Source organism: Cnephaeus nilssonii, assembly GCF_951640355.1.
Source record: "Cnephaeus nilssonii genome assembly, chromosome: 20".
In the NCBI taxonomy this organism is placed as follows: domain Eukaryota; kingdom Metazoa; phylum Chordata; class Mammalia; order Chiroptera; family Vespertilionidae; genus Cnephaeus; species Cnephaeus nilssonii.
In genome coordinates, this window is record NC_137091.1 from 14429686 (window position 1) to 14452860 (window position 23175).

The window sequence follows — 23175 nt, forward strand, 5'->3', positions numbered from 1 at the left end:
GATTACTGTCTGAAGGAATTTGATTTGGACCTGTTTAAAACTTGAAGTAAGACATCTGGATGGTAAAATCTAGTTGGTAGTTGGATTTCTGGGCAGGATGATAAGGAGGTAGTACCCCAGCTCGTAGGTGCTATGGAAGGTTCTGGCTCACCAAGGCCACATTAGGGCCTATGGCTCACCAGGCCAGGCTAGGATGCTGGACTCAGTGGCTTCTTATTCTCCCTGACCTGCCCCATTTACTCCCAATTTTTCTCAAATAAGAAAGTAGACAAAGCAGCACCCCCACATACACCCAGGCTCTGCCTGTTCCCAGGGGTGGGGGTTGGGGGCTGGTTGCCTGCTGCTGGGTTGGTCACTGTGAAGAACTTAGAACATCTCAGCTTCTGCCCTCCTCTGCCTTCACCTCTGCCTTCATCTGGAGATCTAACTCCTCTCTAAACACCCAAGCCCCTGAGTTCCAGGGCCTGTTTCCTCCAAGGCCTTCTAGAGAACAGGTGTGTTCGCCTTCAATTTCTGTACCAGCAGACAGAGGGCCATTTCTCTATCAGGTGGCTCTCCAAGTCTGCACACAGAGGCCTGAAGCCTCAGCTCGGGCTTCAGTAGCTACAACGCAATCCTGGCCTCTCATAGTCAAAGGACATGTGTCACTTTTAGCAGGTGTAGGGCATTTCCCAAAGGACTTTGCATTTACTCTGAAGACACCAGCATTGGGAAAGGAGGAGACCAAGGGCTAGCTGGCCTCTGTGGCTAGGGCGGCTAAATCTGGAGTAGTTACCCTTGCAGTCCTCTCTTGAGCCTCTAGAAGCATCTTCCTAGGGCCTGGGAAGGGGGCTTTGCTATCCTGGGACCAAACACAAGGACCCAGGAGCCTGCTGCTCTGCCCCCACAGGTGATACATATCCCTGAAAGGCTGCTCCTGAGCTCCTACACTTGGAGTCCAGGCTAGACCACCAGGTGATGACTTAGAGGCTGCCCCCTCCCCACCAAGAAAAATGGTGGAGAGCAGGGAGGCGGGTGAGCTGGAAGTCCTTTAGGCCAGGCCCTGCCCCTTTATCCAGTGGCTTTCACTGTTACCAGCCCTGAACTTGGACCCCGGGCTGACTGCCAGTGCCTTCCTTCACTGTTTGTCTACCTTGTTTATAGGGAGGCAGTGGGAGAGAAGAGAACATTCCACCCCTCACCCCCATCCCCTTACCCCACCCCACACACACCCCACACCCCCCGGCTCAGGAAGGAAGGGAAAGAAGGAAGGCTGAAGGCAGAAGGAGCCGGGGCCTGCGGGGGTGGCTGAGGGGGCGGGTGCTGCCTGGGTAACCAGCAGGCTCTGCACTCCCCCAGCCATAGTTCACTCCATGCATCATCAGACTGGCTCATCTGGCGTGCAGAGCGTGGAAATGGCTGGAGGCCTGCTGTACCTTCCCTTTCCAAAATCTTTCCTCCCACCCTCACACTGGGATGTTCCCCAGCTCTCCTGAATCTGAGAGAGGGACCCAGGGCCTTGGGAGTCTCTACTACCCCACTGTGTCCCAGTGTCCATGAGGGGATGTGGGGAGCGCTCCTCTCATACATAATGACCTCGCTCGGAATGGGGTGTGGAAAGGGAACCTGGTTTGACCCCCCAATCCCTGTGGAAGCAGCCAGGAGCTGGTCCCCATCACTTACCAGCCATTCCTCCCCATGATGACACCACGGTAGCCATAGATGACTGCTTCTCTCGGGCAGAAGTCAGGCTGGTTTCTCCGCACCTGGGGCTGAGTTCCATGTGTCTTCCTGGGAGGATCCTGTGGACAGATATCTTACAGGAGTGCACGTTGTGTGCCATGTCTACCTTTTTGCTCTCTTTGATGTTCTGTGGGGCACCGCAGGGAATGTGTGTTCTTACAGTTGCTGACAGGGCAGTTTTCCAGGGAGCTTGCTTTCCTGCATCAGGATCATGCTGATACATTAAGACAAGAGCCTCTTTGAGTACCACTTGCCTGCAACTTGGGCATCCTCAGGGTTGAGGAACAGGGCTAGGATTTTAGAAGCCAAACCCTTTTCTCCCTCCTGCCACAGACCTGTTCCACAAAGACCTGTACCCACTGCATTTTAGCTCCCTCTGGCACAAGGTCAGGGAAGGTTCTGTAAAAACATCTCATTAGCTGGGGGCTCCCCAAACTCCTACACAAGCCAGCTTATTCCCACAACGACTTAGCCCTGAGCTGGCCTCCTGCCTCCCCCGCTTCAGCTGTCTGCTCCCCACTCTCGCTCGCCTGTTCCTCCAAGGCAGGGCCAGCTCAACTTCCTCAGCGCCCCTGAGATTCATTCATTCATTTCAGAGAGGAAGGGAGAGAGAGAGGGAGATAGAAACATCCATGATGAGAAAGACTCATTGATTGGCTGCCTCCTGCCCGTCCTACACTGGGGTCCAAGCCAAGCAACCGGGGCATGTGCCCTGACTGGGAATTCATAGGTTGATGCTCAACCACTGAGCCACACCGGCTGGGCAAAGATTCATTCTCTTGGTTCCTGCCCCCAGAAATGGAGGCTCTCCTTCCTTACCTGGATAAGACGGACCCTCCAGAGAAGATCCTCTGGAATCACAAGCACTCTCAAACTGGAGCCTGTGGAGCTCAACACAGAGTTAGTGTGTGCACATACACACATGCATGCATGCACACATTTTCACTTACACACAAAACCCATTTTTGCAAACATGTGGCTGAGACACTGAAGTCACCAGGGGGCCTCAGCCTCACTGCCTGCCCCAGATCTCTGGCATCTGGGCCACAGCGGGTTGTGGTGAGTGACACCTGCCTCGCTTCTTCCCGCCTTCAGCTGATCTGAGGGCTATGTATATGCTCTTGAGAAAGTAGCGGAGGCTGGTTGCTTATTAGCTAATACCAGCGGCTGAGTCCATGGGTCTCAGGGCCACCTGCAAGTCCCAAAGGTTGAGGTCCTCCTGCTCCCTGGAGGCTTTTCTGGGCCTCCTCCAGGCCATCCCCTACCCCTCCTGTACCCTGCATGCCAACTCCCCACTCCTCACAGGACTCCATAGGCATCTAGGCCCATCCATCACTAATCTCATGTCCTCCCCATAGTCATCAATCCCCTTGGGCCCCAGTGTGTCTTATCCTCCCAGCTCCCACTTCCCACTAGCACCCCTCAACCACACATGACATTTCATACCATAGTGGGCCCCCTGTGTAGAAGGGTCCTTCCCTGACCTGCCCTGAACCTCTAACCAGCAACTTGCCACCAGATCTGATGCCCAGCACGCTTCGAGGTCAGAGGGCTAACCCAAGTCTGCTGCTGCCCTTTAGATAAATGTGCGGTACAATATCCCTGTGTCCTCGGCCTCTCTCCCAACCATCAAGAGCCTGGGCCTCAGGGGCGTCTCCTGCATCGGCCTGACCAACCTGGATGGCTCACCAGCTTCACACCAGGTGCTGCAGTCTATTGCCTACCACCTGGGCCCCCACCTGCAGAGCTTGTGCCTCAGTGGGGGCAGCCCCACAGAGGCCTCCTTTGTGGCCCTGATCCTGGGCTGTCCGGTCCTGCGTAGCCTTGACCTCAGTGGCTGCAACAGCCTCTTTGCATCGGGCACACTGCTAGCTCAACCCGAAACCGCACAGCAGGTCCAGCAGGCACTGAGCGGCCTCCGCGAGCTCAACCTGGCTGGCCTGCGAGACCTGGCCGACCTCAGCTTCAACAGGCTAAGCAGCTGCGCCCCCAGCCTAGAGCGCCTCTCCTTGGCCTACTGTCACCTCACCTTCGAGCTAGGCCCAGCCTGGGGCTCCATCAACCCCCAGGACTCCTCCCCATCCCAACTTTCCTTCCACAACCTGCTGCGATTCGTGGAGGAGCGGGCTGCTAGGCTGCGCGCCCTGGACCTGAGTGGCACTGGCTTGCCACCTGAGGCCCTGCAGGCCCTGGGCCAGGTGGCCGGGCTACAGCTGCAGGAGCTGAGCCTGCACAGCTGCCGGGACCTCTCCACAGAGGCTGTGGCTGCCCTTTGCTGCCAGCAACCAGGCCTTACCTCCCTGGACCTCAGCGGCTGCTCCGAATTGGCTGACGGGGCACTGTTGGCTGTGAGCCGGGGCCTGCGGCACCTGCAGCGCCTGAGCCTAAGGAAGCTGCAGCGGCTGACGGATGCGGGATGCACAGCCCTTGGGGGCCTGCGGGAGCTGCAGAGCCTGGACATGGCTGAGTGCTGCCTAGTGAGCGGGCGGGTATTGGCCCAGGCTCTGGGCTCAGTGCGCAGAGCTCCACCCCCACTGGCCTTTCTCAGCCTGGCCTACTGCTCCTCACTCAAGGTGAGCCACCACCCCTTCCTTCCTCCCCTGGGCCAGGGCTGGAGAAGTGGAGGTGTGGTACGAGGGAGAAACTGCCTGGTGTTGGTGTCCAAGTATTAGAACTGAACTTGGAACACATTCTGGAAGAGGAAAGGGGCCTAGACAAGACAGTGTGGCTGTGCGGCCACCAGCACCCTCCTGGCAGCTCCCACTGTGGGCTCAGGTAAAGGGAGGCCCAGCCCGTGAGATGGCATCCACTGCGCATGCCAAGCGCTCAGTGACCACTGCAGTCGGGGGCACTAAAACCAGGTGTTCCAGAGGCTAGGGAGGCTGGAGAAGGAGGTGACAGAACTGAGCCCCATGGGGAGGGGCACCAAGGGAGGTAATGTGATGTGGGGGCAGCAGAGTCACTTTCTGTCTGTCAGTCTCCTCAATAGGGCTCAGCCCTGTCCCTCTGGGCGGCATCCCTGTCTTGGCAATGGCAGTCTTGTTTAGTGGGTTATTTTTTCAATCTATCACTGTGACCAGGGTATTCCCAACCTGAAAACTGCCTCTCAAACCTTTCCCCACAGTGCCTGTCTTCCCCTGCCCGCCTCCATCTTCCTTTTACCACTATTGTTTCTTAGCTGGACCCTAGAGCCTCACATTCTTGTGTGTCTGTGTCTCTCTACAAACTAGTTTATTCTACTCCGCCCTTAGCTCCCACTCCCCCCACCACGACTGCTTCTGCCAGGTAGCAGCCCTGTGCCCACTGTGACCTCACAGTTCTGCTTCAAAATCTAGAGGGAGCATATCTGATTGGGACAGATGTCCACCACTGGTCCAATAAGCTGTGGTCAGAGGGCAGCCTCAGCCCACCCCTTCAGCAGGGACTGGGAGCACAGTCAGGGCAGATACCTGAGACACTTCTACCAGCATCTTTCCTGCCCCAGCCAAACTCTATTCTCCAGCAAACTCCTCCTGGTGTCCTAGCCCCATGGCTCCCCGTGTCCACTCCGACCTTCACCAGCACAGGGACATCATGGCCTCCCTCCGTGGGCCCTCTGCTAGCTCCTTATTGCCTGTCAGGCCAGAAGCTTGGACAGAACCTTCTTAGTGACCCTTGCCAAGCATGGCAACATAGACACAAGCCATCTTTCCATTGCTCTCTCCCTTCTCCACTTTCCTCCTAGGACACCTCAGTGCTCTCCTTGATCCCAGCGCTGGGACCGAGTCTCAGAGTGCTAGACTTATCCTCTTGTGTGGCCCTCACCAACCGGACCCTGCAGGCCATCTGCACTTACCTCACTCCCCTCTCAGTCCTGCGCCTGGCCTGGTGCAAGGAGCTTCGTGACTGGGGGCTTCTGGGGCTGGGGGAACCAAGTGACGAGCCAGCGCAGAAAGCCCAGGTGTGGGAACCTCAAGGTCATGAAGGGTGGGTGGTCCCTGGGCTCACCTGCCCTCCTCAGTCTCTCTCCAGGAGCATTTGAGGGCCAAACTCGGGAGGAACTGAGAAGCAGGGGCCTCTTCCCACAGCCACACCGAGAGCTGGAGCATCAGGCCTCAGGCCCCATGGACCCTTCTCCCCAGCCACAGGGCCCCTCCCTGCTCATGCTGCAGGCCCTGCAGGAGTTGGACCTCACAGCCTGCAGCAAGCTGACTGATGCCAGTTTGGCACAGGTGTGGGACTGGGGGTGTGGATAGGCTGAGGGTCTGGGGCTGGAGCCAGGGGCCTGGGCCCACCCACTTTTTGCTTAGAAAATGTTCCTTTCGTATTGGCTTCTGCTGTGTATGGCCTCTCCTTTTGCTGGGGGTGGGGAACCTAGAAGAGCCCCTGGCCCTTGGCTCCAGTGCCATACTACACCCCAGCCCCACATCCTCCATCCTTGCAGGTGCTCCAGTTCCCCCAGCTGAGGCAGTTGTCACTGAGCCTGTTGCCAGCACTCACAGATAAGGGCTTGGTGGCTGTGGCCAGGGGCTGCCCTAGCCTGGAGCGCCTGGCGCTGAGTCACTGCAGCCTCCTCAGTGATGAGGGCTGGGCCCAGGCAGCCAGCTCCTGGCCGAGGCTGCATCACCTCAACCTGTCCAGCTGCAGTCGGCTCACAGAGCAGTGAGTGTCCGACAATGCCAGTGCAGGGGCTGGGCTGGGCTGGGGCCCACCTCGGACCAGGCACTCACACAGGGGTCTTCCTGCAGAACACTGGATACCATTGGGCAGGCGTGCAAGCAGATCCAGAGGTTAGATGTCGCAATGTGCCCTGGTATTAGCATGGCTGCCGTCAGGCGATTCCAAGCCCAACTGCCCCAGGTGATCTGCATCCAGTCCCGCTTCGTGGGAGGGGCTGACCTGACCCTAACACTCTGAGGCCAGGTCAGTAAGCAGCCCAGTAGCTCAGACTCCTGTCCCTAGCCCTGGCTTCTTGACCTGGAGTTTGACTCGGTGCCTCGTTTCCCTCTGCTATAAACCCCTTCCCTAAGCTATAAACACCTTTGCAAGGACTGGAGGTGGGGCTAATCCAGGGCAGCCCGGGGTGCTTCCTACCCCAGTCTGCCCCACAGCCCGGCAGGGGCTTCTTGCCCGCTACATGAGGCTGCCACAGGCCCCTGGAAATGCCAGCTCCTCATCTCCTGGCCAGGCCTGGGTCTGGAAGCCCAGGCCCATAGGTGGCTGGGTCGGATGCTGGAGAGGAGCAGCCCCCCTCTTGCCCTGCCTACTTCCATCGAAGGCCTGTGCCCTACCTTGTTCCCTATACTAGTAGCTCCCAGTCCCCTACCCAGTATCTTCAGATAAAGATACCCAGCACTGAACTTTATCTTTGTTGTAAACCCAAACAAGATTAAAAATTCCAGATTTCACCTCTTTATCTGAAGTTCTCAAACTAAAGGGCCCCTCCCCTCCCCACCTCAGTTGAAGCAGCCCTGCCCTGTCCAGGGACAATGGAGGAAACACCAGACAACTTCCTCGGGTGTGGCCCAAAGCCCCATAGGAGCCCCTAAGCAGGTCCCAGCTTCCCCATATGGTGGGAGACTCCAAAAGTCTGGAGGCCTCTCCCAGCATGAGCTCCCAGGCAGGTCCTGTAGCAAAGGCACATCTGTGTGCACTGGGCCCAGCCAGACCCCAGCAACATACTGATTAATGATGCCCGAGTCCATGAGGTGGTCTTTTTTTGGGGGGGCAGGGGGGGAGGCAAGAAGGATAGCAAATAGCCTCTAGGTAGGAAGGGTCCTTAGAGGTCATCTAGTCCAACCTCTTAAACAGTACCAGTGAATTCTCAACAGCAGCTCTTAGAAAGTCTGTGGGACCCTCCATATGTCCACCTACACTTTGTCCATCAGTTCTAGGAGCAGCCAGCTGGGCCGCCTGAGTGCCTGCTTTTTGTGGGGATTCAGAGGTGGTGAAGCTCTCCCAGCCGCCAGGGCAGTTGGAGAAGCAAACAGCCAACAGGCAGGGACAGCCGTGTGCAGGGTGTGCACAAATAGAGCAACAGCACCTGGGACTGGGGACCTAGGGGAGTCATGAGCTTAGCCTGGGAGGTCAAGGAAGGACTCAAAGCAGAAAAAGTGAGCAGAGAGAGAAGGGGGCAATCAAGCAGAAGGGACGGGGAGGGGGGGGGAGGTGTGCACATGGCAGGCCAGAGCTGACACTGGGGTGGGGGGTGTCTAGGCCCCAACAGGATGCAGGGAGGATGCCAGCAGGGGCCAAGCACCAAGAACCCTGCGCAGGGCCTAAACCACATGTCTGCAACCCATCTCAACTCTGCCCATCATGGTACCATGACCATTACCCCCTGGACAATAGGGAGACACTGACGAATACAGGATGGGGGTAGTGTGTGTGGTCAGATCAGCTTCATGTTTTCTAGAACAGCTTGGGTAGCTGGTATTGAGAAGACTGGAGACAGGAAGCCAGGAGGTTCTTGTCAAGATGATGGTGGCCTGCAAAAGGGACTGGACCATTGACAAGGAATACTGGGAGACTTAACAGCATCTCGGATCCCCACCCCTACTTCCACCTTGAACTAAACAGCAGACTATTCCAAATGTGGTGGGAAGTCTCCGGGTGCCTGAGTCAGAAGCATGGCTGGGGGAGGGGAAGCTCAGTACATTCTCCAAAGGAGATGTCATTTCATCACTTTTCAAGGCAACATGTTGATGGTTAACATTGTAAAAAAGACATTTGAGGAGGTGCTGGGAAGAGGTAGCAAGAAGAGTGGAAAAGGAGGTCAGTGGGTGGTGAAGCTTTCAGTCTGTCCTGTGGGCAGGTGTGCTCCCCTTGGCCTCAGAGGCTTGAGGTCCCTGGCCAGGGCCTCTGAGCGTGACCTCCAGCTGGGCCCAATCCCCAGCCACTTCTGGTCCCAGGAGCTCTGGCCTTCCTGTGCCCATCCCCACCCTCCTGCAGTGGGTTTTCATCAGAATCCAGGCTCCCTGCACTGAATTCCCTCTTGTCAGAATATCCTCCCGCCACTGGGGGATGTCTTCTGGAATCTTAAATCTGCCCTTCAACACAGGGCAGGCCCAGCTTCACATCTCCCTTTCCTGCTCTCACCAGAGGGCCTCCAAGTCCCACAACGGACACAAGGCAGCCAAGCACGGTTCAGGACTGAGCTCAGACTCAGAGGCCTCTGGGAACATGGCTCCCACATTAGGCCCCTATAAATGCTGCCCAGGAAGGCGTCCCCTTGGGGCCGTGCCTCCTCCCTCACCTGGCTGGTAGCACCAGCACTCTCTTGGTTGGCGCCTCTCAAACAGAGGCCAGCCCTGTCTGCAGGCCCAGCACTGAGGGAGGCTGAGGACTCATCCTGAGGAAGGACAAGCCCCTCAACTGTAGCTGCCCAGGTTTGTGACCCCAAGCTGTGGCCCTGGCCCGATGCCCACATCTCCTGCACCAACCGAGTTTTAAGGCAGGCTTGGCCCACAGGGTTCACAGCTGGCTCGACACATACCCAGGAGCCAAGCAGACTTTATTCCTGCTGCAGCCTCTGCTGGTCAGGGCGTCTGCACTGCTGCACACTCCACCCTTCACGGCCACCACAGTGGCAGCTGCTGTGGCCCTCGGCCACCCTATCAAGGTTCAGTGATGCTGCAGTCATAGCAGAAGTTGAAGTTGGTGGGGGGTGGGGGGATGGGGGGTGGCTGCTCAGGGATGGGCACGTTCTCCAGCTCCAACAAGCGCAGCTTGGTCTCCATGGTCAGCAGCTGCTCCAAGTCCAGCCGTGTCTGCTCACTGCCCATGGGACTGCCCAGCAGGGTGCTCAGCCCATCTGTCCACAGGTGGAACTGGGGGCGGGGACGGCTCCATGAGGACCTGCCAGTCTCTTCCCCTGCCCATCTGCCCAATTCAGCTCAGCCCCCCAAACACTCACCTCCTGTTTGGAGGGGGCGATGAAGTTGAGGTACGCCTCCTCCTCCCCGTGGTCATAGCTGACTGAGAAAGCTAACTCATAGAGGTCCTGGGGAGGAAGGGAACCACGAGCAATGAGCTGGGGGGCAGGGCAGGGCGAGTGGGAAGGAGCCCAGACCCCCCTGCCCTCACCTTGTTCTGCTTCACTGAGCCTTTCTCCCGGACGTGGGGGCAGTCCTTGCCGGTCAGTAGTGCCCTGAGGTCAGCCACTGGGACTGCGGGAGGAAGACTGGGCTGACCACCGGGGCCCCAGGCATCCCGGGGCATGGGGCGGTCTGGGGGAGCAGGTGTCCTGCCCCTGTCCCTGCCCTCCTTACGCTGTTCTGGGAGGCTCTCGGGGGCAGGTGGGTGGGCACCGTCCTCCACGTCCCCATACTGCAGCACTTTGTGATTGGGGGACAGGCAGCAGAACCACAGCTTGTCTATGGGCAGCAAGGGGAAGAGGGAAGGAGTGAGCAGAGGGGCCCTGACCCAGGCCAGACCCTCTCTGCCCCCTGCCCGCTCAACAACCCTGGCGTCTCCGGCTGCTGATCTTGCGGAAGAGTGTGCCCTCGCAGAGGCGGAGCAGACGCTGCTGGCGGATCAGGCCCATGAGCTCTGGCTTCAGCTTCTCCCGAAGCTCCCTGGGTCGGGGGAGGGGGTTTGCTGACCGAAACTGACCTGGGACAAGGCCCATGGGGTACCAGGGAAAGTGGGGGCTAGGACTGGGACCCATTCCCACCAACTCACAGTATGGGAGGGGCCAGCGTGCCCTCCTGATGCAGCCGCTCAGTCTGGCGCAGTCGCAGCACCTCCGCGTACGTGAGTGCATTCACCTTGGTTCGGAAGAGCTCCAGGGAGCTGGGCTTTAGGGCCAGCGTGCGGGCCAGCTGCTCCCGGACCACTTGCATGACCTGGTACCACCCAGGCTCAGTTCAGGGTCTGAGCTCTGGACCCCTCCCCTGCATAGCCCCCTGCCCTGGCCCCGGTCTCCAGCTCCCACCCACCCACCTTGTCAAAGTCCTCCTGTGTGGCCCGCATCTCCTTCCAGGTCTTATTCAGAAGCTGAATGCTCACACAGAAGAGCTCATGGAAGCTCTGGTCTTGGCTGAAGAACATGGGTGAAAAGTCCTGGGCCGTTTCGGAGCCTGGAGCAGGGGGGCAGGAGGGGCTCAGGGAGGAAGTATGTGAAGCCCCTGGCCCTCTCTGCCCTTCCGTCCCCCGTTCCCGGACACACCAGGCCCAATCCCACTCACAGGGCTCCCCGACACGGAGCAGCTCACACAGCAGCACCGTCAGCTGGATGCTGCTCCGGGCAAAGGGGCACTCGTGCTTGTCCTCACGACTACTGTTCTCCAACACAAACTGGGGTGGTGGGAGCAGAGAAAGGGGCAGGGAGTCACAGCTAAGCCCATGGGGACCCATCATAGGCAGGCATCCCGCTCTTCCCACACCCAACACTGACCCGGCTGTAGGCACTGGGTGCATGTTTGGAGAAGTAGAGCATGTTGTCCAGGGCCAGCAGGCCAGGGGGCACACGCTCTAGGTCCTGTGCGGGGTTGCTGTTCTGGGGGAAGAGGACAGGCAGCTGAGGAAGGCCCCGGTCCTCTGGAACAACGGCAGCCCTGGGTTGAGGCCGGGGTGGGGAGCTGCGTGAGGGTCACTCACGGTGAAGCCCAGTTTGCGGAACTCCCGGGCACAGAGGGAACGGCGCCGGTCAGCACTCAGCCCGGCACTGGGAGACTCCCCTTCCAGCTCGAAGGCAGCCTGGCGCAGGGCCTGCAGCTGCTCCCGCTGCTCCTGAGGGGCATTATTTGGGGGTGGTCACGATCACAGATTCAAGGCCAACCTCCAGCTGCCCCCAGCCTCTGTATCTCAAAGGCAACCACCTGGCTGTAGGGGTCCAGTGGTGTCCGCATGCGCTGCTCCAGCAACCCCAGTGTAAGGGACTGCAGGACGTACAGGTGGTGAGCCATCTCGTCGCCCAGGGGGGCTGCACTATGGATGATGCTCTGGAGGACAGCGAGTCCATGGGTGTGAGCGTGGGCTCACAGCGGGAGGAGGAGTGGGTGGGCCCGCCTGGCGCAGGGCTTCCTACCTTATAGATGAACTGGCGAAGGTTTCTCTGCCACAGGTAGTCAAGCATGTGCTGAGTGGGTGGGAAGGGGGCTTAGATGATGTAGCCTCACCAGAGCACCCACCCTAGGCCCGCGGTAGAGCACAGTGCCCACCAGCTCCTGCCCCTCATCCATCCACCAGATGGACACCCACCTTACGTTCAGCAGGGTTGGCCCCCTGCAGCAAGGCTGTCAGCAGTGCCATGGCCTTGGTTTGCAGCTGCTGATTCATCCTGGGACAAAAAGAGGGCTCAATCGGCCATCCAGGATCTGGCCCCACTCCCTTCATCTGTGCCCCACCCCCAGACACTTACACCTGTATGTGTACCAGCAGCCTGTCCAGTGGCACCTCATTCTTGACCAGCTGACCCAGGGTAGGGCTGCTCAAGGTCACACTCTCCAGCAGCCTGAGGGCCAGGGGCTGCACAGATGCGTCCATCAGGTTCATGTTCACATAGCGTATCACCTGTAAGAGGGGTAGGGGTTGTCAGCATGCATGGCCAGATCCTCACACCACCCCACTGCCCCTACCTGCTGTCCCTAGAAAAGCCCACCTTCTTAACAAAGGGGATACTGAGTGTCTCCCAGGACACCACGCCGTGCTCCATGAGCTCCAAGAAGACCCGCAGTGCGAGGGCCAGCTCCTCTCCTAGGCTGGGGGCATATCTGGGGCTGAGCAGGGCCCATCAGGACCCCAGCCCCCATGTCCACCACCCACCACAGCCGATGCTCACTCATCCCCTTCCTCAATGATGGTGCCTAGCTTCTGAAGCCCTTCACGGCTGATGACCTCCTGGGCAAAGGTCATGTCTGGAGCCAGCAGGACGAGATGCTGCAGGGCTTCCCGGCGCCCTTCACGACTCCCACTCTGCAGCACACCTAACAGCTGCTCAGCCTGGAGGTCCTGGCAGGGATAGGGTCAGAAGGGAAGGTGAGGAGGCTGGGTGGAGGTAAGAAGTGGGAACTGGAGGTGTGGAGACTGGGGTGTCCACTAGGTGGAGCACTGCAGGGATGTGACTGGGGCCTGCGGACCTGGGGCAGGGAGAGGCACAGGGGAACAGAAGGAGGCACAAAAGCCAGCGGGGCAGGGAATGAGGGCGGGACCAGGAGGGGCATTACTGGGGCGGTGCTGAGGCACAGGATGCTGCCATTCTTGATCTCTGAGCGGTTCTGGAGAAGACAAAGGAGAGAAGTAGGGCTCTCAGGATTGGTTAATTGGGGTTGTCAATGAGGGAGGATTTGGAACTCAATGAAAGATCCCTGAGGATGAGGGGTCTGAGGAATCAGGGTCAGGAATCAGGAATTAGAAGGGGCTAAAGGGGAGAAGGGACTCACATTCTCAGTGATGTATCTCTTGTGCCCATCAGCAAACTGCAGGGCATAGCGTTCAGAGTGAGCCAGACTCCACCTGCGGGCAGAGGAGGCTTAGTGGGGCAGGAAAGGGGCGCCCCCTCCCGCCAACCCTTCCCCCACCCCCTGGCCGGCCAGGCCCGCACTTACGCGTCGCACACCTCCTTCAGCACAGCGGCCAGGGGCTTTGCCTGCAAGAAAAGCTGTCACTCACGGGACCAGGAGTGGGGAAGAACCTGGGGAAGGGGTAGGGTGGGCTGTTTCGAGGGGAAGAGGGCGACCCAGAGGTGGGCAGTGGGGTGATGTTGGCCGGACCGGCCGGGTGACCTGGTCCAGCTGGATGAGCTGCGGGATGGCGTCACGCTTCTGAACGGCGATCTTCACCACGTCCCGAGGGGGCGCCATGGTCCAGCCGGGGCGGGACACCTGTACCTTCCACCTTGCAACCTCCAGCCAAGGGCGTACTGGGTCTGGGCCCCTGGGGACGAGGGCGTTCCTCTGTCCGCGGCCTGAAGCCCGTGGCCCGCACTCACTGCCCAGGCGCCCACTCCTGGCCCGGCGCCGGCTTTCCCGAGGGAGCCGAGGCTAGTTCCGGGTTGGAGTCCGGGGGTGGGAGGCCGGCGCCTGCCCTGTCCCGCCCTGAAGAGGCGGCCCCGCCCCGCCCCAAGGTGCGGCAGGTGGAGTAGGGAGGGAGGGCGGGCAGCTGGCTCTGCCACACCTCCTCTCCAGCAAGGTGACCCACCCAGTCCCACCACCAATCCAGCGGTCCCAGGGAAAGGCCCCCCCCCAAAAAAAAACAGACCAGAGATAGCCTTAGGCACGATCTTTATTCACTTGGACACTGTACAAATATTACAATTTCCTTTTGTTGCAAAAAAGTATAAAAATAATCTTTATATAGGAATCCATTCGTTACTGCAAATCTTTCTAAATCTCTGCAAATGGCTCTAATGAGGGTAAATGAATAAACAAGAGTGGCTATAGGGAGGAGGGAGGCTGGGTCAATCCTCAGGGACTCACCTGCCCAGATTCCTAGCTAGAGACCTCTGTTCCTGTTAGCACCCACCCCCTTCCCCCAACATCACCTACAGGTGGTCAGGGCTAAGGGCAGGTCCAGGAGGAGCTCTAGGGCCAAGGGGTGGAGAGAAGTGAAGGAGGCAAGGAGTGGTGCTGGCAAGTGCCCAGCCCTACCCCAGCTTTCCTCCTGGGAGGGGGAAGAGCTGACAGGAACAGGGCAAGGGGGAGGTTAGACAAGCTGCCCTATGGAGTGAATGTGTTTCCTCACTCTGTGCGACTGGGTGGCAGCAGAGTCTGGGCTCAGGGCGGGCACAGGGAGGACACAGGTGGGGGAAGGCTCCAGAAAAGGAGAAGCAAATATTTTTGGCTCCACCTTGGAGGGAGCTGAGCCCCTCTGCTCTCCCAGCACAATGCAGGTGTCGGTGCAGGAGTGGGGCTGTGGCCAGAACTGTGCAGTGAGGGAAAGCTGGGGAAGCCGGAGTCTGTGGCTCTCAAGCTGTGTGTACGGCTGAGATGTAGGAGGTCCCCAAGCAGCCCTCAGGTTAGACAGTCTGTGTCCCAGCCACACAGGGCATGTCCCCGTCAGTCAGAGGTTGAGAACAGGCACATCAAAGAGGTCACAGACACCTTCACTCTCATCCAGGTTGTAGATGTAATCGTGGTCTCCGGGGGGCGGAGAAAGGCGGAGAAGGGGGGCAAACACTGCAGAGAGCACCAGGCTGAGGCCTGAGGCCAAGGACAAGGCCCCCACCCAACAGCCGCCCAACCCCCTGTCCACACCCACCCCCCACCTTCCTGGGCAACCCACCTTCTGAGGACATCAGCTCCTCCAGTAGCTCCGAGCTCATGCACTCTGGGGAAGAAGGGAGACCTCACTTACATTCTGGCTCCTGCCTCTCCACCCACCAAAGCCCATGAAGGGGACCTCCCTCTGCCCCCATCAGGAACTTTTACACTATGTCCAGGTACCAATCACAACCATAGGTCCTCAGAAGCTGCAAGATCCAATAAGCTGTGCCCTGTTCCCAGCCCCAAGGAGGAACACAGCCCTACCTACCTCGTGTGGGATCAAAAATTTCTGACAGCTCTTTGGGGAGTTCCAGAACTGAAAGACAAGAAAGCCATGCTCAAGGGCACAGAGGGCCAGCCTGGTCCCACTCTAGCCCCCAACCTTCTCAGATCCTATACCATCCACCCTGGGGTTCCACAAAGCTGAAGAAAGGAAAGCCCTGCCCTAAGCCAGGCTGGCATGATCTGTGGTCTCCCTTGCTGACACAAATTCCTCAGTGCAGAGTCCAGGATACCAAAGGCTCATTGCAGGTGACTGGTACTCCCTTGTAACTCAGAAGTGCTGCAGAAGGGCAAGGAGACCACTCCCTTTCTGGGTCCAGCATGCATACGCTGACTGATGCAGGATACCCTATCTGATGCAGGATACCCTGTCTGATGGAGGATATCCTGTCAGATGCAGGATACCCTGTCTGATGGAGGATACCCTGTCTGATGCAGGACTTCCTGTCTGATGCAGGATACCCTGTGTAATGGAAGATACCCTGTCTGATGCAGGACTTCCTGTCTGATGCAGGATATCCTGCCGGAAGAATGCCCTATCCATCCTTGCCCTTACTGAGCACTTCCTTGGTGCCAGGCTCAGACACCACACCTGGCAGAGGAGGCAGACACTTCAACAGGGGCTGGTGCTACAGGGTGACAACCCTGCTACAAAAGTCTCACCAGGAGGATTCACACGTAAAGCAGAGGAAAATGAAGCTGGGGAGGAGTGCCGTGGCTGGCAGGGATGTCACAGGCTACGTTTGGGAGCTCTGGTTTTATCCAGCAGGCCTTAGGAAGCCATTAAAGGTACTTTTGTAAACAGAGGATGCCAGCTAGGCTGTGTTTCAGACAGACCCTTGTCAGTTGAGGTAAAGAGGATGCTGAAGAATTTAGGAGAGGTGGCTGGCAGTGACCCTGAGTGTTGGGGATATAAGAGATATCTGGAATAGAACTCACTTAGGTGATGTGAGGTGAGGAATAGGAGGAGCTGGAACTGGAAAAGCAAGTTTCAGTTAAGAACACATGGAAACGAAGTGCCCATTGGATGTGCAGAGGAAGGCACATGGACACAAGGATGGAGTTCAGGCAAAAGATCTAGGCAAGACGGAGGCTGGGGCTCATCTAGCCCTCCGCAGGTGTGGAATGGGATAGAGACCCGGGAAGTGTCAATGGTTAAGGAATCACCAGGGAGAGGCCAGAAGGGAAGCTGGTAAGAGGAGCCAAGAGCTGGTATCATTAAAGCCAAAGAAGGAAAAAGCATCAATACGAAGCAAGAGCAGAAGAGCTGGAGCTGGCAGTCAGGGTGGGTATCAAGAGCATGGGGTGTGAGGTGGGTACAGAGGTCCTGACTGCTGCAACCCGAAGGGTGACTGGGAGACCAACATATGAAGTGGAGTGGAGATGACTTTTTCAGAGTCTAGAGAGGAGACAGGGAAGGTGAGAGAGGGATACTCAGAGGACAAAGTGTCCTTTAGTGGGAGCGGTGCTTATGGGCTGAGGAGAATGAGTCCTGGAAAAAGCAAACACTCAAAGCACAGGATGGAGATGGAACTCCAGGCAGATAACATCACCTCTCCGGGGAAGGTGCTGCCTACCTTTGGAGCCTGAGGGCCATACCACAGCCCCTTCCCCAAGAGAGTGCTTCCGCCTTCTTGAGACCTAAGTCCAAGGGTGGCAGGCAGGGCTTGAGAGAGGGCCAGGGAGTTCTGTGTCAGACCAATAAGGGGGACAAAGGGGCACCAGAGGGAGGCCAAGCTCCTCACTCTAGTTGGCAGAGCTCTGGTCTAGGCAGGGTTGACAGCAAGGACTGGCCCTCATGCTGGCCAGCTCTGGCTGAGGAGATAGGAGAGCTGGGTTTCTAGCCCAAATTCTGTTTCTGACCCAAAACTGGCTGAGGCTGGATTCTCCTTGCTCCCAATGGGACAAGAACTCACCACCTGTGGGATCCACTTTGATGGGCTCAAAGGAGGTAGAAGGGTTGGGTCCAGATGAACTGCTGCTGCTGCTGCTGCTGCTGCTGCTGCTGCTGCTGCTGCTACTGCTGCTGTCCAGCAGGGCAGACGACTGCAGTGGCCGGGTGTCCAGTGCTGCCGGGCCCAGCGAGAGTGAGCTGAGCTCACCACTGTCCTTGCTATCAGATCCAGGGCCGCCACTCACTGCAACCACATGGCCCAAACCCAGTCACTTGGGGCAGGAAATGGAATACTGAAACTAGCTGTGCTAGAACTCACGACCAGGATGACTCCAGCCCTGGTTCCCAGGCCCAAGGAGAGTTAGGTACTGCCAGTCACCCCCAAAGAGGTCATCTGGAAATGAGGTACTGCAGGACACAGGGGCATGAGGCCTCTGAGGCAGAGGCTGCCAAGGCAAGTCAAACAGGTGGATCTGGGGGGAAACTGCCACCACTAATGTCCCTTCACACAGTCAGAGATTCCCTGTTAAAAAGGCTCTCATTGTCCCGCCAGTGTGGCTCCGTGGTTGAGGGTCAACCAGTGAACCAGGAGGTCACAGTTCAATTCCCAGTCAGGGCACATGCCTGAGTTGTGGGCTCAATCCCCAGTAGGGGGCGTGATCACCTTTGTTTCTATCTCTCCCTCTCCCTTCCTCTCTCTGGAATCAACAAAAACGTATTTTTAAAAAATAGAAAAAAGGCTCCCTTGTCACAGCAAGGAGAGGCCAGCTGAGGGCCAGGAAAAGACAACCTCCACAAGGTCTCTTCCAGCTCTGAGTACAGCATCCCACAACTGAGGTATTGCCTTTTGGGCCCCAGAGATCACCCCATTACCAGATGATCATCATGCCTCACCTATGATCTCAGCTGCTGGACTGGCCATCCCTTGGGCTTCGATGCTAGCAGGGACACAGATGGTGGTGGTGGTGCTGGTCACCTGGGGACTGCTTGGGTGTGAGGCATCCTGGGGCAGGGCCACAGCAGGTTTGGGCAGAGGTGGAGGAGTAGAGAGAGCAGATGGGCTCTGGAGCAGATCTTCAGGTGGTGGCACAGGCACTGCCACAGGCGGCGAGCTCCATGCCTCCTTGTTCACCAGCAGCACTTCGATGGGACCACTCACACTCTTCAAATGAATCTGGTACTTCTTCTGCCCATTGAGGCCCTAGAGGTGTGAGGCAGGGGGAATTGGAAGCAGACTTGGCTCCTGCCTGACCCTGAGCCACAGTGTCCTCTCTCACCCCAGGCTGTCCATTCTCCTAGATAACCCGAAACCTCAGGCCTCCCCCTACCCGCCCCACCCGAGACTTATCGGGCTCCACAGCCAGCACCCGCCCTCAGCCAACCCCGCCTGCCTGAGCTGAGCACCCACCTCTGGGATGGGCACCTCCAAGCTGGTGCCAGAAGGAGCCCGGATGGCTAGAAGAGTGTCTCCTAGAATAACAAGGGGGATGGGTCAGGGCCCAGGGGTTCAATCTGAGCTGGGAATGGGGGTTCCTATCCCTTGGAGCAGGAAGATCACGGTCTCTGAGGGGCTAGACACCCAATCCCCACAGTGGCTGGGACAAAGAACTAAAGCTTTTCTCATTTTAAGACCCCAGGGGTGACTAACCAGAAAATCTGAATTCAAACATGTAGAACAAAAAATTGTTGCCCATGAGTATCTCATTCCCCAACTGAGGGCTGCTCCCTAGGTATAGGTATTCTGGCCAAGGCCAACATCCCTTCCCCAGGACCAGTCTGTGGGATGAAAGACAGAGAAGGAACAGCTCCTGTATCCACAATGCAAGTGAACTAACTACAGGCTGGAAGTGGGCATCATGGCCCCCTGCATACAAGCATGCACGCATGAGCACACAGACACTTTCCCCTTATGTTTGCTCATCACACCTGAGAAGCCAAACCCAAGGCACCATGTAGGTGGGGACTGACCTAGAGACCCAGCCCAGAATTCCTGTATCCTCTCAGTATGGTTGGCCTCCACAGGGCCCCAGTGGTCCTCTAACCCAGGACTTATCCTGCCTGATTCCTCTTTGGGAAGGCCCCAGCAACTCTCTTAAGAGACAGAACGCTCTTTAGATACTGAACCCGCTGCTCAGGGCTGTGGCTCAGCCCAGCCCCAACCCCATCTCCCCCCACTCAGGCTCTGCTCACCAGCAAAGCATCTGCAGATGTCCTCATGAGTCACGTAGGCCAAGGTGTGGGGGTTAAGGAGAACGACTGATGCCCTGCCTATGGTGACAGATGGCAGACCACAGAGAAGACCCAGCTCTTCAGCAGAGGTCTAACATACAAGCCCTCGGAGAAAGTCCTGGGGCCTGGGGTCTAGAAGGGAGGGATCACAGACCAAGATTGGTGGGAGAGGGGCTCTGAGAGGGAAGCAGGAGGCTGGGACCTGGCCAGGAGCTGCAGGGATAAAGCCAGGACACCACAATGCAAACCCAGCTGGACTAGAGGGCCCCTCGCCCACACCCCAGGAGCAGGGACTGCCAGGAGGATATCAGCTGTTCTGCACGTCCTCTGTGACGTTCCGGATGCTCTGCTGCACCCACACCTTGTGCTGGTCCAGTTCTTGCTCTCGCTGCTGCAGCTCTTCGATCTCTGCCTTAAGCTCAATCAGCTTGTCCGCAATCTCCCGGGTGTTACAGCCAGGCCCCACGCCCCTGAGCCCAGGGAGAGGGGCTGAGGAGGACTGCCAGGAACTCTGGGTCCCGTGGACCCTGCTCTCTCCTGCACCCTCCACCGCCCAACCCAACACTTGTGGATAGGAGATCCCATTGCCCTCCCAGGTGCCTCCACTCACTTCCACTGGATGCTATTCTTGGATTTTTTCTCGATCAGCCCAATACCTTCCAGCACGTTGGTAATGTCGTAGATCCGCCGCTTCTGGCGCACAGCTAGGGTGTCAGCTGCCTGGCAGAGAGAACAGAGGGGAGGATGCTCAGCCCCACTCTCAGGTGTGGAAAGGGGGTGGACAGTCCCAACCCTCCTCCCAGGCATTACAGCTGCTCAGGACCGCAGGGTGGAAAGAGGCCTGGCACAAACTAAACTGATGTTCTGATGCTCTTTTCCCCAGGCAGGGAGGGCCACGAGGACCAGCACCTGCCGCCCTGAGGCTGGCACAGGGCTGACACCCAATGGCCTCAGCCGAATGAATTAAACAGCTCCCGACCTCCCACTTGTGAGAAAGCACACGGATGGCGGCTTGCTCTCTGAGGGCTCCGCTGGGTCGCCCTATGAGTTCCCGCTACCTGCCCAGGCCTATTCCAACATCCCCTCTGTCGCCCCTCAGGCCGGACCGCACCAGCTTGAGGTCAAGCACGCCGTCCTTGGCCTCCTGCAGAAGCGACACGAACTTGGTGGTGAGAAGTCCCAAGCTCTTCTCGTGCCGGCTTGGGGTGCCCGGGGGCGGCGGCGCCTGTGGCCCGGCCTCCGCCATCGCGCCCGCCCGCCGCCTCCCCTCAGCCAGGCCAGGCCAGGCCGGCGCCGCCGCCACTTCCGCTTCCGTTCCTCACCGCCCAGCCGCCGGCGCCAGCGTCGCAGCTTCCGCTTCCGTTCCGCTCTCTTCTAGGGAACCTGGAGCAATTCCTCTCTGCGGGTACAGCCGCAAAACTTTGGGGCCATCAGCAAATTTTCAACCGCCGAAAAGGACGAAATCAACCCAGGTGTAGGAAGTCGGTGGCAGCCCAGGCGGTAGAGAAGGGGGAGCCACCAAAACCTGCCGGGTGGCACACCCGTCTCAGGAGAGGAGACCGCGATGCCAGATGAACCCAATGTGTTTCCCCAATTCCTGCTCCTATAAGCCGCTCCACTGTCTTGGGGTCACCCATCCTATTATCGTACCTCACTTCCTGCCAAACAATAAACACTAACTACATCTAGCTTAAGGTTGGTAAAGCGGGACACCATTGAACGGGGGGGTGGAGGTAGGGGTGGGGGTTCTTCTTTTTTTTTTAAATATATTTTATTGATTTTTTACAGAGAGGAAGGGAGAGGGATAGAGAGTTAGAAACATCGATGAGAGAAACATCGATCAGCTGCCTCCTGCACACCCCCTACTGGGGATGTGCCCACAACCAAGGTACATGCCCTTGACCGGAATCGAACCTGGGACCCTTGAGTCCGCAGGCCGATGCTCTATCCACTGAGCCAAACCAGTTTCGAACCTGGGTGGGGGGTGGGGGTTCTTGATTAAAAATTTGGTCTATATTGTAATCGCTTTGGTTTTTTTAATAAAAGGAAATTCACTTCTTAGATCATCGTTGAATTTGCATCCTCTTTTCTTACTCATTATGTTAAAAATCTAAAAAAATAATTTAAAATTATATTATAAATTATTATATACATATTGCTTAAAAACACAGTAAGGTACATAATTATATGAACATATTTTATTGTTAGTTTATAAATTAAATTAATTTGATTGTTATAAAGTAACTATATTTTAAAAATTATTTTAATCCTATTTCTTTCTAAATAATAACAATACTAACTTGTATTATTTTTCCTCTGAATTTGCCGTAACATAAGTCGTAAGTGTCACTTTCAAGGCCAGCGCTAGACTTTTTGCCGCCACTATAAAATATAAATAATACGAGTACTGTCTGCTAAATTCAAGAAAATTTATGTATTTATGAAATAAATAAATAAATTACTTAAAGGGGAGAGATCAACCAAAGGACTTGTGTGCAAGCATATGAGCCTAACCAGTGGTTAAGGACAACAGGGGGGTGGGGGCATCTATGGGGAGGGGTGTGGGATGGGAATGGGGGGATGAGGACAAATATGTGACACCTTAATCAATAAAGAAATTTTAAAAAAGGCGAGACCAAACCAGAGGGAGTCGGACCTGCATTACCACCATTTGTCCACCATCCCGAGCTGAAAAGTCAGTGCCGACATGTACACATAAGGAACTGGTGGACATTGAAATTGGGTCTCAAAAGAACTGTTGGTCCAGAAAGAAACTTACTACAGACTGATTCATTTGCCTGTCAGCATAACTATTATTGCTCGTCTCACATTCAGTTCTTATAAGTATATCTCTAGTGACACATGATCTCGCTCACGTCGGGCCTCAGAGGGAGGGTAGGAGAGGGTGGGGGGCGGGTGGAGAGATCAACCAAGGGGCTTGTGTGCATGCATAGGAGCCTAACCAATGGTTAAGGACAACAGGGATGCAGGGGCATCCGGGGGGAGGGGTGGGGGATGGGAATGGGGGATGAGGACAAATATGTGATACCTTAATCAATAAAGAAATTTAAAAAAAAGAAATTTAAAAAAACCAACTTAGAAATATAAAAAAATAAAAATTTAAAATAAATAAATAAATTAGTTACCTAAATTATCTGAATAGCTGATTTGTAATGACATCACTTGTTTAACTAGCTTACTAGCACGCAGTACGATGTGTATCGTCTGAGAGACAGTTACAAAATGTTTTCGTCGTTGCCAATCCCAAAAAATGCCCTTGTTCATTAAGTCCAAACAATGGTGGTCGAATTCTAACAACTGATCAACAATGCGGACTTTGATAAGCAGTTCTCGATAATCAGTTCTTAACAATTATTTGTTATTATTAAAGTTTAACATCATAAAATTAACAAAAATAATATAAAACTCATATCCTGGCTAAATAGCCACATGGCCGTCGAAAACCGTATATTCCCTTCCCGTTCTCCTGCCGTTCCCTAGCTTGTCGTGCATTCTTTCCGAAATCGGGACTTTTTTTTTTTTAATATATTTTATTGATTTTTTACAGAGAGGAAGGGAGAGGGAGAGTTAGAAACATCAATCAGCTGCCTCCTGCACACCCCCTACTGGGAGTGTGCCCGCAACCAAGGTACATGCCCTTGACCAGAATCAAACCTGGGACCTCTCAGTCCACAGGCTGATGCTCTATCCACTGAGCCAAACCGGTTAGGGCAGTCGGGACTTTTTTAAAACGCTGCAGGACGCGGGACAAATTGTTAAAAATCGGGACTGTCCCGCCAAAAGCGTGACGTCTGGTCACCTTAATCTAGCTTGTCCTCTTGTCTCCAGCCCCACTCCCCTTCC

General features: G+C 56.5%; 3 protein-coding genes across 4 annotated transcripts in view; 1 reads left to right on the top strand and 2 right to left on the bottom strand.

Annotated features, from left to right (window-relative positions):
- The window catches only part of LOC307092598 (uncharacterized protein), a gene marked incomplete at its 5' end in the record, with an annotated part of 13124 nt that extends 4083 nt beyond the window's left edge, over positions 1-9041 (top strand). Inside the window, 5 exon segments of the mRNA XM_079759913.1 lie at positions 3303-4295; positions 5447-5662; positions 5790-5933; positions 6146-6363; positions 6450-9041. Of these exon segments, the coding sequence (XP_079616039.1) occupies positions 3303-4295; positions 5447-5662; positions 5790-5933; positions 6146-6363; positions 6450-6618 (1740 nt within the window). The 3' untranslated portion in view covers positions 6619-9041.
- A 163-nt stretch (positions 9042-9204) lies between these two features.
- Positions 9205-13719, bottom strand: ELMO3 (engulfment and cell motility 3). The gene is made up of 20 exons (XM_079759907.1): positions 13428-13719; positions 13251-13291; positions 13086-13158; positions 12870-12920; positions 12485-12654; positions 12305-12404; positions 12065-12216; positions 11905-11983; positions 11732-11782; positions 11523-11645; positions 11302-11433; positions 11099-11200; positions 10890-10998; positions 10645-10781; positions 10384-10547; positions 10165-10277; positions 9972-10076; positions 9787-9869; positions 9617-9703; positions 9205-9530 (listed from the first exon to the last, which is right to left on the bottom strand). The coding sequence occupies exons 1-20, from the start codon at positions 13503-13505 to the stop codon at positions 9318-9320; spliced, it is 2163 nt and encodes a 720-aa protein (XP_079616033.1). The 5' UTR covers positions 13506-13719; the 3' UTR covers positions 9205-9317.
- A 189-nt stretch (positions 13720-13908) lies between these two features.
- Positions 13909-20612, bottom strand: E2F4 (E2F transcription factor 4). 2 transcript variants are annotated; one of them, XM_079759912.1, is made up of 10 exons: positions 20423-20612; positions 19922-20031; positions 19620-19781; positions 19273-19316; positions 18491-18552; positions 17977-18283; positions 17105-17326; positions 15175-15222; positions 14926-14970; positions 13909-14819 (listed from the first exon to the last, which is right to left on the bottom strand). In XM_079759912.1, the coding sequence occupies exons 1-10, from the start codon at positions 20555-20557 to the stop codon at positions 14704-14706; spliced, it is 1251 nt and encodes a 416-aa protein (XP_079616038.1). In that variant the 5' UTR covers positions 20558-20612; the 3' UTR covers positions 13909-14703. The 2 variants fall into 2 exon arrangements, with proteins under 2 accessions (XP_079616038.1, XP_079616037.1); XM_079759911.1 differs by having other exon boundaries at positions 19922-20027; positions 20374-20601.
- Between the last annotated feature and the right edge of the window lie 2563 nt (positions 20613-23175).

Excerpts from the sequence above, each read along its gene's own strand:
- ELMO3 (XM_079759907.1), bottom strand. The coding sequence starts at position 13,505 with ATGGCGCCCCCTCGGGACGTGGTGAAGATCGCCGTTCAGAAGCGTGAC. Across the intron at positions 12,217-12,304 it reads GTATCCCCTTTGTTAAGAAG|GTGATACGCTATGTGAACAT; the intron begins GTGGGCTTTTCT and ends CCCCTCTTACAG. Across the intron at positions 10,077-10,164 it reads CAGCAGCCGGAGACGCCAGG|ACAAGCTGTGGTTCTGCTGC; the intron begins GTTGTTGAGCGG and ends TGCTGCCCATAG.
- E2F4 (XM_079759911.1), bottom strand. The coding sequence starts at position 20,557 with ATGGCGGAGGCCGGGCCACAGGCGCCGCCGCCCCCGGGCACCCCAAGC. Across the intron at positions 19,317-19,619 it reads GAGGACGTGCAGAACAGCTG|CTTGGCCTACGTGACTCATG; the intron begins ATATCCTCCTGG and ends TAACCCCCACAC. Across the intron at positions 18,553-19,272 it reads CATCTGCAGATGCTTTGCTG|GAGACACTCTTCTAGCCATC; the intron begins GTGAGCAGAGCC and ends TTGTTATTCTAG.